Raw genomic sequence first — 15,216 nt, 5'->3', positions numbered from 1 at the left:
TATGCTTTTAAACGCGTTTCAGAGAGATGAGTTGAATCGTATATGGCGCGACTCTGTTGAGTAGAGTCGAAGGGCATCCACCACTTGCTTGTATGACTTGTGGAACCGGGGCGGCATTTTGCATTGAAATCGATGACGGGTGTGATTGTTGCCGATATGAAGCGCATTCTTGATTTGAAGCTTTCGTGACTGCAGGAATCCATCATCTTTGGTTCTATCGGTAAAGTCACGTAGGTAGAATTTTTATTTTATTTATACCTACGTGACTTTACCGAAAGAACCAAAGAGTATTGAAGCGCACTGTTTGGGAATGCAGTGCGTTTCACTATTTTAGCACCAATGTTCACCAAATATTCAACGGTATAAACGCATGGGACAGCTTGGGATGTCAATGCAGTAGTTTGTAATTTGAAAATCCGTGAAGAAATAAAGAATTGCAGTGCAAATCAGCTGCAGAGTTTAGTTTTTTGACATGTTACGTCTGCTATCTGGTGGACATGTGCAGTGTAGGCCAACACAGTACGCCAGCAGTTGCCGCTGTCAGGCGTCACCCGCGCATTCCCCGCAGTTGTGAGTCGCTGGTGCTGCGGCGTCCTGGCGTTAGTCCCAAGCGGGTTGGCTACAATGAAGCCGTGAAGACACCGCACAGTGACACTGCTGCTGTCACCGCACCAGGCACTGCAGTTGTACCACGTGACCGCGCGGTGGCGCTACAGCACCATGTTGGTGAAGTTATTTCAGCGATTCTTCTTCTTGGCTCTTTCGGTAAAGTCACGTAGAAGGGAAGTAATAAATAATAAAAATAAAACATAATAAAATAATATAATAAAATGAAATAATAATATATTATTCTTTTATTTTATTATATTATTTTATTATGTTTTAGTTAAATTTGTATTATTTTATTACTTCCCTTCTACGTGACTTTACCGAAAGAACCAAGAAGATGAATCCCTGCAGTCACGAAAGCTTTAAATCGAAATTATTTCAGCGAGTTTCCATTTTGCTCTTTGGTTCTTTCGGTAAAGTAACGTAGAAAGAAAATAAATTAAATAATAGAATACGACGTTTCGATTGCAACACAAGCAATCGCAGGTAGAAACAAACCTAGTAAACTTAGAAATGCAATGTAATACAACACAGAGAGTCGGTTAACACAACAGTCAACACCCGACCTGGATGATCACGTTCTTCCAAAGATTGCTCAATTTGAGAGAGACAAAACACAAACACCATTGGTTAGGCTATTTATCGAGTGCCCATGATGGTTAAGTTATTTAGCGAGTGTCCATGTTGGTGTGTATGTTGAACTTCTTTCACACCGTACATAGCCAACCATGCTCATCGGAGATGTGGGGAAAGGACAACAGACTATGGGCATATTCTTAGGTTTTTTCGGTAAAGTCACGTAGGTAAAACATCAAAATTAATGAAAATAAAATAAAATAAAAACAAAAATCACGACCTTTCGGAGGCAACACAACGTCGTGATTTTTGTTTTATTTTTTTTATTTTATTTTATTTTCATTAATTTTGATGTTTTACCTACGTGACTTTACCGAAAAAACCTAAGAATATGAATCCTTGCAGTCACGAAAGCTTCAAATCCAGAATCATAGCCCTAACCCCAAACCCCTAACCCAAACTCTAACCCTAACCCCTAACCCCTAACATTAACCCCAAAAACCCTAACCCATGAACCTAACCGAAACCCTTACCCTAACCCCTAACCCTAACTAACCCTAACCTCTGACCGTAACCCCTAACCCAAACTAACCATAGCCTAACCCCTAACCCTAACCCCTAACCATAAACCTAAACCTTGACCCCTAACCCCCAATCCTAACCCTAACCCTAACCTGAGTCTAACCCTAACCCCATACCCTAATCACTGCCCTAACCCTAACCATCAAACCCTATACCCTAACCCCTACCCTCTAACCCTTACCCGTAACGCCTAACCCTAACCGTAACCCCTAACCCTAACTACGCAATTACGAACCCATAACCCTTAACCATAAACCTAAACCCTAACACTAACCCTAAACCCTAACCCTACCCTAACCCTAAACTCTAACCCCCTAACCCTAACCCTTAACCCCAACCCTAACCCTAACCCGAACCCGAACCTGAACCCTAACCCCCAACCCTAACCCCTACCTCTAACCCTAACCCCTAACCCTAAACCCTAAACCCTAAACTCTAACCCCCAACCCTAACCCCTAAACGCTAACCCTTAACACTAACCAACCATAACCACTAACACCTAATACTAACCCAAACCACTAACCCTAACCCCTAACCCTGAACCCTACCCTCACCCTAACCCTAGCCCCTAACCCCTAACCTTAAATCCTAAACCCTTACACTAAACCCAAACCCAAACCCGAACCCTAACCCCAACCCCTAACCTTAAACCTTAACTCTAACCCCTAGCCATAACCCCTAACCCAACCCCTAATCCCTAACCCTAAACTCTAATCCTAACCTTAAACTGTAACCCTATCCACTAAACCATAACTGTAAACCCTAACCCCTAAACTTAATCCTACCCCTACCCTTTAACCCTAAACCTTAACACTTTACCCTAAACCTTAACCCTCAACCCTTAATCCTAACCCCTAACCCCTAACCCTAAACTCTAAACCATAACCCCTATTCTTAAACCATAATCCTTAATCCCTTACCCACCCGTAAATTCTAACCCTAAAAACCTACTTATTTCCAATCTGTTAGAAAAATGTTTTATTTAACGCTGTGGGCACACACGAAATTGATTTTGCCAAGATGAAGGGACTCTGCAAACCCACTGGCTATCAACAAAGATTCATTCATGAAGCCATCCAGATATATAAACACAGACACTATTTCAACCGAGAAGATGGGTACAAACTGAGCAATCATTGGAAGGACGTTATCAACCAGTTTAAGTCATAACTGGCTGTGATGTTCCGATCCTACCTAGCAGTCATTTTCGACTCTCTGAGTTACAATCACTAACACAGCCACCGCTAACTGTGTTAGTAAATGGCGGCTTGCCATTCTTTTCTACCTCCATGTGGCCACTGCGCTGTCCGAGCTCTCGCCGAGCTTCAAATTTCTTACATTGACATGCTAATCTCTCACAATACAATGGCCACCCCCCACAGTTCCGTAGTACCTCCCCCGCATTGGCATTAGCTGCCCCGCCCATCTCTAAACCTTTATAAACAGCCCGCCTCGACAGATTTCCCCCTCTTTTTTCACCTGAAGACGACAGGGAGCGCTTCCACACAACTATTAGATCTTTTAACAGACTTCGAGACAAGAAGGCTCATCTGATCGAGTCGCTCACTTTTCTGAAGAAATGCCACGACACCAAGGTAATACCGATCGCCTTCACACTCACATCTGTTGCTGTCACTTCTCCTAATGCTAAACGGATCTTGTCCAGGGCCAGCCTAGCCCTGATCTCAGAGAGAATGAGACTGCTCCGATTTGAACTAGACAATTTAGACAAGACCCTCTTGCAATCACACTTAACATTGACAGAAAAAATGTCGACATCTGATTGGGACTATGTAGATAACATGACAGCCTCTTCAGCCGCCTCAATGTCAGCTGAATGCAAACATAACTTGATTTCCAAGTTCAACTTCCTTTCGAAGAAGAAGCCAGATCCAGACACTAAAAAGTTAGATGGTGACAAGATTGTTATCAATCAGAGCTACAGCCCAATTTCCGACAGCCTAAAATCGGTTCTAGCTAAAGGGTTGAATTTCGCAGTCACCCCTAAACAGGGGCGGTTTCTTCGTTAGGGCGATTGGGCGACGCACCACCAATGTGTGAAAGGGACTTTTTCAATCACATTAACAATCTCATTCAACCACAGAGCTATGCTAGCCGTTACTGTGCCTCTGGATATAGTCCAATCAGCGTCATGTCACGTTCTGTGGAGTACCGCTTCTTTTTGGGCGATTTCACTCCGGCTGAGAATCGCCCAGAGTGGTTCCATAGACTTACATTCAAAGATGATTTTTTTCGAAAGGCGGGCGCTGCAATGCATTCTCTATGGCTTCCGGGAGAGCTCGCACTAACGTGCTTACGTTATCATACGTCAGCACGTTTCAGTCAACAATTTTATTTGTCGCCACCTAGTGGAATTTCGATTTAAAGCTTTCGTGACTGCAGGGATTCATCTTCTTGGTTCTTTCGGTAAAGTCACGTAGAAGGGAAGTAATAAAATAATAAAAATAAAACATAATAAAAGAATTCTCACGACGTTTCGGCCACAACGCAAGTAGCCGTCCTCAGGTGAAAACCAGGTCTGTCGAGGCGACATCGTCTGAATGAAACAGCACACGTGCTTGGAGCATGTATATAAGCTGGGTTGGAAGGGGGGAAGAAAGGGGGAGCCTTAACAAAAGAATATGAAATATCAAGAGGAATTTAGCATATTTATGGGAAATGCAGGTATGTGACTAGTACTGCATATGCCCGTGCATTATGCAGGATTAGCAGCATCAAAGGGAGGGGATAAGGGTAACATTAATGAAGGGAAGGAGTGTTAATAGTATGTAGCTGCAGTAACTAAAACCACCACGTAAACAACTAAAGTATAAACTACATATTATCATCAGTATACTAAATATACTCTACAATACGTTGAGTTACTAACAGTAAGTAATACATTACAATTCTACGTCGTGAAAAATATAATATGCTTCCATCTAAACTTTATTCTCTTACATCACACGAGTCTACACCCTACTATATACTGCCATAGACAAACCCAACATTAAATTATATACTGTATTGCACACCAAAGAAAGGTTCTCCTTTTCCGACCACCTTGTAAGTGCCACGCTGCTACAAGGAGAGATGTTTCAACAGCATGGCCATACATTCCCTGTTGAGGCTCTGAACATCACTGTCAGTGCATACCCTATGTTAAATAAGGCGAAGCTGAAGACTGAACTGTCTGTCATTTATGAGAGTCCAGAATTCAAGGGCTGCTGTGGTGCACTAGCGCTGTACCAGGTTTTGCTGAAGTACAACCTCCAGGATACTTTTTCAGAGACTGTTGCTCTGTTGAACATCCTCATAACCACTCCCATGACAACTGCTGAAGCTGAGAGGTGTTTCTCAACCTTAAAGAGAATCAAGACATTCTTGAGAAATGTAATGGGACAGGAACGTCTGAATGCAATGGCTATGCTTTCCATGGAGAGGGAACTAGTCAGGAACATGCCTGCTTTCAATGAGAGAGTAATTGATCACTTTGCTACTTTGAAAGAGAGAAGAGCAAAATTTCAGTATAAGTAAGCAGTGTATTAAGCGAGTAATGTGATGTAAGTAGTGTAATAATAGTGAGTATAGAAACAAACAAGGAGATGTATTGTAAGAGTCACTTTATTTTTCATTAATATTAAAGTAGTGAAGTTGCCTTTACATGTGTAGAGGTGTAATTGTGGAAATGTATGGGCACGGATGGGTAACAAACACAAGGGGCGTGGCTAGGGCCGTACACAGAGGAGGTGCTCACACCGACGTCCGCACCTGCATCCCCCACGGGCCCCTCCCGGGGGCCGAGTGCTATAAAAGGTGGTGAGCCGGAGGGCTCGAGGTCGAGTGTTAGCTTTCACCAGCGAAGAGTGAAGACCAGCTAGAATAGGCCCCGGAGCTCCCCTGGCTCGCTGTCCTTGTCAGGACCGACCAGGGCAAGCCGGTGGCGTGGCCCCGAGAGCCCAGACTGACGTTCTTATAAGAGCCGGTCTGGAGACTCAGGGTGCCGGGATCCCAGCTTGACCAGGGATGGGATAGGTAGCCTCCCTTAGCTCCGTAGTGGAGGACTCGGGCGTAGGTTAGCGGGGTTAGACGTTGTGTCTCCCTGTTAGACGAGTGAAGGGGACGATACCCCTTCAAGTGTTGTGTGTACCCGTTACTGTACACGAGTTGGTATTAATAAATGTGTGCCTCCGACCCCATCGTCAAAGCCTCCTAAATACTTACTACACATGCTTAAGCTGTTAATTTATCCATTGCATGGGTGGACCTTATCCTTATCAATCATCCAAACATTTGCCCCCCCTGAGAGATTTTGCAGGAGCCGCCACTGCCCCTAAACACATCCCAGTTGATGATATCATTTCCCAGGTCGACGTAGCCCTTAAGGGTTTGGGACACATTTCTGCAGACGCAGCAAGATCGGAAATCGTGACTCGTCGAAGTATACCACTGGCTCATTATATGGTTGTATCAACATTATAATTCATCATGGGCACTCTCAGCCTTCAGTGGCCCTCTGAGTCTGCGGGTCTGGGGTGGAGGTGCTGTTTTGGCGGCATCCCCTCTTCGCCTGTGAGAGGGAGTTCAGGACGCACAGCCATCGATTCGAATTTGGCGTACGTCTCATGCAGATACTCTTCCTCTGCTCACACACGTACAGGCATACTGCAGACATCTGGAGTTTGTGGCCACGATGTATGTATGTGTTTACATGTGTAGTGAGTCCAACTGAGTCGCAGACGTTATCTTGGGAGCAACACTATTTATTCACATAACAGTACGCAACACAACACAACCTACGCTTAGGTCTCGAATGCCCATCTCACCACGCTATGGCAGAACTAGACACGGTTCGCTATCCCGGTCCGGACCACAAGCGGGTCCCGGACCGCGTGGCTAGAGGCTTCTTCTCCCCGACGTGGATCTTCCAACACCAACACACGAAGAACCCCGAGCTGCTCACGGAGCTCTCATTATGTGCTCCTGGCCCGGGGCTGGCTCCGCCCTCAGCCCCGCCCACCTTCCAGGCTTCTCGAGCTCCTTCTCGAATGCTTCCGAGAGCCCCTTGGCACCACGTGACTGCCCCTTGGCCCCCGTCCACCGGTGGCCCCCCTCCAGTATCGTTAGATCCTACAGATTGTATTCAATTATAGACCACGTGATACTATGTCTCAGCGAACACATGTGAGGCTTGTATAGCTTAACTTATTTTAGAAGGTTAAATAAACCACAATTAGAGTCTGAGACCAGGGTAAAATGGCAGTTGTCATTAAAGATGTGCACCACTAGATGTGCATTCTTAAATATGTAATTGTTATTACGATGAGTAAATGAATATCGAATCTGTGCTCTTCAGTTTTTTGGGGGAAAGTAAGCTCAAAACTCAATATATCACAATGCGAGATAACTTAAACCAAATAAAGAGCCACTCAATGATCACACTGGTACACCCTCGAGCATGACGTTGCGACTTCCTTCCCCACCCGCCCCCTTCCCCCTCCCGCATCTTCCCGTGCCTTGGAAGCGCTGGCCATACATCCTCCGACATCGGCGCTTGACCGCACCGCAGCATAGCAGTGCGGCGAGTGGTGCGCTAATGACGCCGGCCACACACGCCACCACAGCGTTGATGAAGCGCTGCGTGCTTGCAGCATGTGCCGCCTCATCGGTGGAGAACACCACGCACTGCTCACGTCGCGGCATGTGCTGCCACCTTCTACCAATGCCACTCCGTGTTACCACACAAGCCACGTACGGGACATACGGCTCCAGGCCTGGCACTGTGGCACGTGTGTGGTCAGGCGGCACGTGCAAGCGACGCATCTGTTGCTCGCCCAGGCGTGCGTACAAGATGCTGAACCCTGCAGACCCAGGAGCTCCCATCCGTCCTCGCCTTCCAGTTCCCCTCCCAGTTCCCCTTTCTTTGACAGTGCTGCCTCCCTCTTCATTTTCCGTCCTTCCTTCTCGCTCGCCGTCTGGATCTCGAGCTCTAATCTCCTCTGTAGGCCCAATGATGCCGTCAGCTCCGTGTGATCTTCTCATGTCCCCGTTCATGGGCCCCACGCGCCACGCCAGAACGACACTGTGATCTGTGTCCCCAAGCACGCGCACCGAATGTACCAGGATTCCTGGGCTTGAGGAGTCCTGTAAAGGTCGAGTTGAGGTCTGTATGCGTGAACATCATTAATGTGTAGTTTTGCATTTACAAATACAACGCTAGTTACTACATTCTCTTCAAATATAATTTTCCAGTTAAATATCACTTGACATAAAATCGCCACATTCGCAGTGGTGGCTTGTGGTCGCGGCTTTCAACCAGGCTGGTTGATATCCAGGGTTCAAATCAATGCAGCTGTAAACTGGGTTCTCTTGTGAAGCAAGTTGGTCGTCCGAGATTTGTCACAAATTACTGGACGAAAAACATTTCCATTATAGTTTTTTTAAGTTCTGTACAGCACCTCCGGGTGAGATATGCTTATTAAAATTATTATATATGCATTGTATCACCAATTATATAAGAACTCTGGAATTTGAGTCACGTCATGACTCACAACAGTCCCAAAAGAAAACAATACCACAGCCCCAAAATATCAATAACGAACCGACTGCAAATGCTGATCTGATTCTATGTTCAATTTGTGTAGAGTTTGGTTTTCTACATGTCATTAATCTGACATAGTAATTAATGTGAAATCAGAACTGGACTACATGAAACATTATCCCATTATATATATTAAGTAGCCTGTGGAGATTAGGCTGAAACAGGTCACCTGTTTCGTCGTGATATTTTTATTATTTTTCTATCTACGTGGCTTTACCGAAAGACCCAAATAATAGTTCACCTGTTAAAATGTATAACCTAATTGTAATGATGGGTGGCTAGATCTAAACATAGGACACCAAGCACGCTAATTTTATATTGTTAAAAGGGAATTAGACACTCAGCAAGTGTAAGGGAAGCCAAGAATATGAGGGCGTCAGGGTCGGGATCGAATCCACAACTCCCTGTATACCATTCTTAGTTTTTTTCGGTAAAGTCACGTATAAAGATAAAATAATAAATTAAATAATAGCATACGACGTTTCGATTGCAACACAAGCAATCATCATCAGGTATAAATGATATAGCAACAAAAAATCTAACCAGAAAACTATAGACAGACATATAAGCAGACAGATATCACCAAGATACATAGAGAGAGTAACACAGGCACAGAGAGGGAGATCGTCTCTGTGGCATGGCCTTAAATAAACAGAGGGGGGCGGAGGCAGAGAGAGGGAGGGGTTACAGAAAAAATTAACATGTCAATGAGTACGAAGAACGCGTAGTAAAGTACGTGACTTTACCGAAAAAACCAAAGAATAATTCCTGCAGTCACGAAAGCTCCAAAATTAAGATCCCTGTATACCAGGCAAGGTAGTTAACATATTCCGGCTTTGGTTAATTAATGTTTGGTTAATCAAGAATCTGTATTCAATGTATATGGGGACAGGCTGAATACATCCTCACCTGTATGTGGCCATCAAAGCCCTTTGCCCCAGCATCTCCCATTGCTGGGGATCTTGCCCCAGGTTGATCGCGCTGTGTACGATTATGTTGCCTTGGCTGAATTCCATTCTCTTTCTTCCCAGAGTTCTTTGTCTGGAATCCAAGGGGTAGCTGATTCGTGATGGAACGTGTTGTTGTTGTTGTATCACGCACCATCGTGTCTGTGGGGGAGCAAACGCTGTGATTTGATGCTTGACTACCACTGCGAGGCGAGCTACCACGGGCAACAGCCTCTGAAAGATATTAGAAGAAATTAGTTTTGAATCATTTCTTTATAACCGCTGTTTGTGTTTAGTTTGGTATCCTTCCCCGCAGCTCCGAGTAGCATGATTGGCTACACACGGTGCGAAAGTCCAACATACATACATAGGTGTTGATTTTATTGCCGGTGTATGCCATGTTATTGGCACTGACAATGTTGTTTCTGAAGGAATTATTGTTTAGGTTTACTTTTCTCATTTCACGACAATGGCCGTGGCCGTTGCTATTGCTTGTTGTGTTGGAAGTGTTATTTGGCAGTCCCTCGCTTAGTCACAGCGATGTTATTTTCAACTATATCATCTAATCCGATGCTATTCGACCTGGACATCGAATCACTTTCACGTCTCACATATTCACCATGATTGAAAACCGTGGAAGGCTTCTCAGCACTCGACTCTTTGAATTGTCTCTTGTAAAAAAACATCTATCGCTCACATTCTTCTCTTTGCACTCCGAACGTTCAATTATTCTGCCTAAGACATTTCTTAGTCTCTCGGCTCCAATGACTTTGTCTGCATAGTATAACATGGCTCCGTTTCTTCGCAGAAGTCTTTTCTGAAATTATATGCATGGCTGCGAGTGTGTTCATTTTGCTTCACGTGATTTGTAAATCTGTTCTCGTTGACAACTCGTGTCATTGAAATAACTTCCATGTGCCTATACTGATCAATATGCTCACATACTGAACCCCTGCAAGGTGGTTGAAAGCGTAACTGGGCCTAAGGCTGCATGGCAGGCAAATCATATAAGGAATGTGGAGCTACATGTTCAATTTCTTCAGTTGTCCTGGGGAAATTAAAACATTGGGCGATTTGTATGCATCTTCTTTCATATATAATACAATTCTAATGTTAAAAATAGAAACTCTTAAATTATTATAAATGTTATTTTAAAATATGTTATTTTAAATGCTGTATTACATTTTTATATAATTACATAGAATAATCCAAATAGTTCAGAGAATGGATGAAATCATATTTAAAACATTTTATGTTAGTGTTGTAAAGTTGCAATGTAAAACTGAAAATACTAGAGACCTTTCAGAGAATCAAGCTTCTATCTGGCTTCTATCTGGCTCGCTCAAAATGTCAACCAAATACAGTAATACCCGAGTTTACGTCGGGGATCCGTTCCTGAAAGGTGCAATGACAAATATCGAAACGACGTAAATCAAAGCGATGTTGGCACAGGAGCTAAACAAAGACAGCGGGTATGGTGAAGCTGTGTTAATGTTCAAATCTTACATTAAATTACAAAAAATACTGCTCCTCAACACTAGTGCACAGCAGTAAACTTTAACACAAATTATACAGAGTAAAATACCATTCTAAAAATCACCAAAATATTGTACGTAAATTATATACAATGTAGTCTACACTATATTTCATTATGCACGACGCAAGGTAGTTCCTGTACAGGTAGGTGGAGTGTAAGGCCGGGGTGACGGATACGAGAATGGACGGATGCTATTAGCAATGTAATTATGGGTTGAGGCAACATAAATCAGGGTAGTGGATTAATAAAGTGACGACGTATTTGCGAAACGACATAAAATGGGGAGACATAAACCGGAGTAGTAATGTAGTAGGGTTTTTATTTATTTTGGTTCTGCAAATCAGTTGAATGTGTATTGAAACAACCAAGCCGTTTACAAGGCCTGCCATCCATTGGTGCCCATCATATCTGCGACTGACCTTTCACACTCCAACACAGCGGCCATTTATAAAGTCTGCGAGTATCAAGCAATTCAAAGTCACTAAAATTTACTTGGATTCAATTATTAATCTCATTCTTTTCTGAAATGATAATCAATTTCGAAAATGATTATTTAAATATCGATAATTGATTAACAACTAGAGATGTGGTTCAAAAATGTATTGTGTGGCAGAGTTGTGGGCATTAAAGACATTACAATTGTATATCTGAGTTGGTGAAATACAAATTAGCCAGTTCAAAATACGTGACGTGCAAGAGAGACAAAGGTGTGACAACCTCATGGATTATGTTGTGACAACATGTGAGTGCACCTGTCCATGCCTCTTGCCCAGGAAGGGTCGCTGGAACAAAGTAGAATGGTAGCCTCCTCCTGGAAGCAGTCAGGACCACAAAGGAAGTGAAACAATTATTACAAGCTCTGTGCTCTGAATCTTGCTCTGTGAGGTTTCCTTTGTACATTTTTGAATCTTGCTTCACCTTATTTCAAATGGCCGACTAGGTATTTATTATTTAGCAAACCCTTCACCAAGCTACTTATGCCATGGCTTTACGGCCACTCGGAGCAAGTTGGCTCAGTTGTTGAATGGCCTGGCCCCTAGAGGCCTGCATTATGGCAGCCATACCTGGCCATCCAATGCCATGGGCATATGTGGTGCCACGGCCTTGGAGCAACTCTGCAAGCGCCACGACTCCCTCCTGCCCCCCACCCTGAGCACACACATGCAGTGCACACACGTAGTGTCCTGGTAGGGGGTCGCCTGGTGCAACGGGTTTTCATCCGATGGGTCCCTAGGAGGAAAGTCCCACGGTTTCCCAGTGTCATGAGATTGGCCGCCCCTCGCAGGACAGATGACATTGCGGTGCCCCTGAGTTGGCTTAAGATTCTATGGGCGCAAAAAGAAAAGGTTCACTGGAGCCGCAGTTAGTTATTCACGACATCGGGAGGGACTGAGGGTGGAATATTAAGCAAGAAGATCAGACCATGAGGTCACGAGAATTGCAGCGCCTCTGTCCCCCCCTCCCAACCCCCATACTGAACACACACTCGCAGGGTGTGTGTTCGCCAGCCGGGCACCCTTCCAGACAATGAGCAACGAGCGACAATGGGTGGTCGGCGCCGCCACCGCGGCACTCCAAGGAGGACACTGTAACAGGGGGCGGTAACCACAGGTAGGCGCACGATTGGCCGCGCGGTACGACGTCACCCCGGCTTTTGAAGTTATGGGAATAAAAAGAGTAACCTGGGACCATTTTCGGTCTCTTCTCCTTCGTCCTCTTCAACGTCTTGGCCGCCAAGACCCACTCTCTGCCTTCTCGAGCCGCTCGCAGCATCCGTGTGATGCCAGCGAGTGCAGCTTCGAGGTACGTGGTTGGCTAGGCTCTTCTCTGCTGGATTGGATTTGGGTCAATGCCAATTTTGAGGGCTGGTCCGAAATGCGGGGGGTGGGTGGTGTAAATATCAGAGGTGGGACAAAGTCATTGTTATGCAAGTCCAAGTCGAGTCGCAAGTCATCAAATTCATGACTCGAGTCTGACTCGAGTCCAAGTCACATGACTCGAGTCCACACCTCTGGTAAATATTGTCAACATGGATATCTGCCGGTGCCGAGTGCTGCCCACTAATGCTCATGTAGTGACTGGGAATGTCATTGTGTGGTGCCGGGCTTGCGAGGCCACGGCGGGATGTATACTGTGTGTACACCCCGGACGCGGGGTGTAGTACCAGCCCTAGTGGGGGCTTGCGGGATCGCTGGTCATGCGCGGTGGCACCACGCACAGCGTGCGGTGTGGGCTCCCGTTGCGACAGCGAGAGAGTGTCAGCCAGCTAGGGTTACGTTGGGGGCATGATATTCTGGCTGACCTGGGGACATGTGACAGAATGATACTGGAGGGGGGCCACCGATGGAGGGGGCCAATGGGTGGTCACATGGTCTGAAAATAACTTTCGAGAGCCCTCGGGCAAGGGGGCGAGAGAGATCGAGAAGGTGGGCGGGGCGATAGGCGGAGCCAACCCCAGCCTGGCCCGATATAAGGGGTGCCCTGAGAGGGGCTCGGGGTTCTTACTGTTGGAGAGGCAGCAGATCCACGTCAAGCTTGAAGAAGCCTCCAGCCACGCAGTCCGGGACCCAGCTTGTGGTCCGGACCGGGATAGCGGAACCGTGTCTAGTTCCGCCGTAGCATGGTTAGTTGGGTGGCCACCACCCGAGAGTGTGCTGTGTTAATAACTTGGAGTATGTTGTGCTAAGAGTTTAATAAAACGTGTTGCTCCCAAGAGAACGTTTGCGACTCAGTTGGACTCACTACACTAATGTCAAGAAGTGTTTAATAAGAAGGTGTCCATCTTTCCTATAACCTAGGTGGGTAGCAGCAGCAAGGGCACCTCATCGAACCTCTAGACCACAAATATCGAGTTACTCTACGTGTGTTCAAGCGCCTCATTGGAGCATTTGACAGATTCTGGATTTGAGATCAATTTCAAGCAGTGCTACCACAATTCACATAACCTAATATGAAGGTAGACCACAAATACATAGTAAAGAACACCTTTGCTAAATTACGAATTAAAACATGCTCAATTGGTCAAATTCACACATCAAATACAACAATGAAATTGCAAAATGTAGAGTAACAACGTTTTTCCGACGAAATAGGGAACCTAGGTTATGAGCCGAATGTTAATCATTGTGTTGCCAGAGAGCCGCGGAATTAGGATAATGTTGATTAAGATGAACAATTTTGAGTGTAGTTTGAGCTATATAATGACCCCATGAACCAAGACTACGATCAATCATATTTGCAAAAGTTAATCATACATATTTGCACAGCGTGATGTATCAGAGGGGCATAAACTAATTCTGCCTTTTGTCATTTTAGAACAGCACTACAATTGATTTAAAAAATAAAACCATTACTTATTTAATATCCACAACGCTGAAAATAGCAGTACGACATGCATGGTATTTTCAAATGTAGAGTGTAGAAAACGTATTTACTACACATTTATACCGTTGTGTTAATTCAAACGATCATTTCAAAAGAGTAATGTTAGACATCCACTGTAAGCGCAATTCACGCCTTCCTAATTCAACGACGACAGTAACACAGCGATAAATCAATGCCAAGTGGCCACCTGGCACCGCCGCTTGGGGGGGCAGTCGAAGCCTCCATCCTCTGGTCCTCGGAAAGGGCAGTGGATGGTGACAGCAGCAGCAGCAGTGAAGCGACAACGAAGATGGAAGCAGAGGCGCTTCCCATGGTGACTATCTGGGATGCATTGCAGCTCTCACTTTTCACTGTCTGCTCTCGTGTCTACTATGTTGGCTCTCAGACTCGCCCAACTCTCCCTTTTATGCTTTGTCTCCTTAGCTATATATTCTATTTCCTAGTATTGCTTCTCCCATCATATATGTGTATCCCAGAGCTCCTGTCCGTTTCAGCGCTCCCTTATCTCGGCATCTCTTGGTTCTCTCGCTCTTTTGGCTCTCCCCTCTCCTCTCTCTGTCTCTCCCTGTCTTGGTTATTTCAGTGTCGTCACAATCTCCCCTTAACCCAACCCCCACTGGACCAGTGCATTTGAGCAACTGAGAAACCCCAGCTCAGCCAAGATTAGTACTAACACTCAGCCGCTCCAATTATTCTGAAGCTGTAAGTTAGATATATTACGTGTGATATTGTTCCACAAATCGTTATATCCTATGATACGCATTTTAAGTGCATATTTATACATGTGGTTAGTTTAGCAAAAGTCTAATAACACCTGTCTTTGTGCATTATAGAGTGCAAAATGAGTTGATTTCGGGACAGGATACACAGAAGACCATTCATGAAAGAATTGAAAAACATGTTTAGAGTACAGGTAATTGAATATGTCATTACAAAATGAGAACATAAAATCTGCAAGACTGATCAATGGTAAATCGCAA

The 15,216-nt window shown here is 44.9% G+C and overlaps 1 protein-coding gene across 1 annotated transcript; it reads right to left on the bottom strand.

Moving 5' to 3' along the window:
* Positions 1 to 6,272: 6,272 nt before the first annotated feature.
* On the bottom strand, positions 6,273 to 14,780 carry LOC144934658 (uncharacterized). The gene is made up of 5 exons (XM_078860713.1): positions 14,424 to 14,780; positions 11,605 to 11,663; positions 9,278 to 9,477; positions 7,284 to 7,932; positions 6,273 to 6,337 (listed from the first exon to the last, which is right to left on the bottom strand). Exons 1-5 carry the CDS (start codon positions 14,546 to 14,548, stop codon positions 6,273 to 6,275), a joined length of 1,098 nt encoding a protein of 365 aa, XP_078716839.1. The 5' UTR covers positions 14,549 to 14,780.
* Positions 14,781 to 15,216: the final 436 nt, after the last annotated feature.

This window comes from Lampetra fluviatilis, chromosome 10, assembly GCF_964198595.1.
Source record: "Lampetra fluviatilis chromosome 10, kcLamFluv1.1, whole genome shotgun sequence".
Taxonomy (NCBI): Eukaryota; Metazoa; Chordata; class Hyperoartia; order Petromyzontiformes; family Petromyzontidae; genus Lampetra; species Lampetra fluviatilis.
The sequence above is the reverse complement of the archived record's forward strand: the minus strand, read 5'-3'. Positions and strand labels throughout refer to the sequence as shown.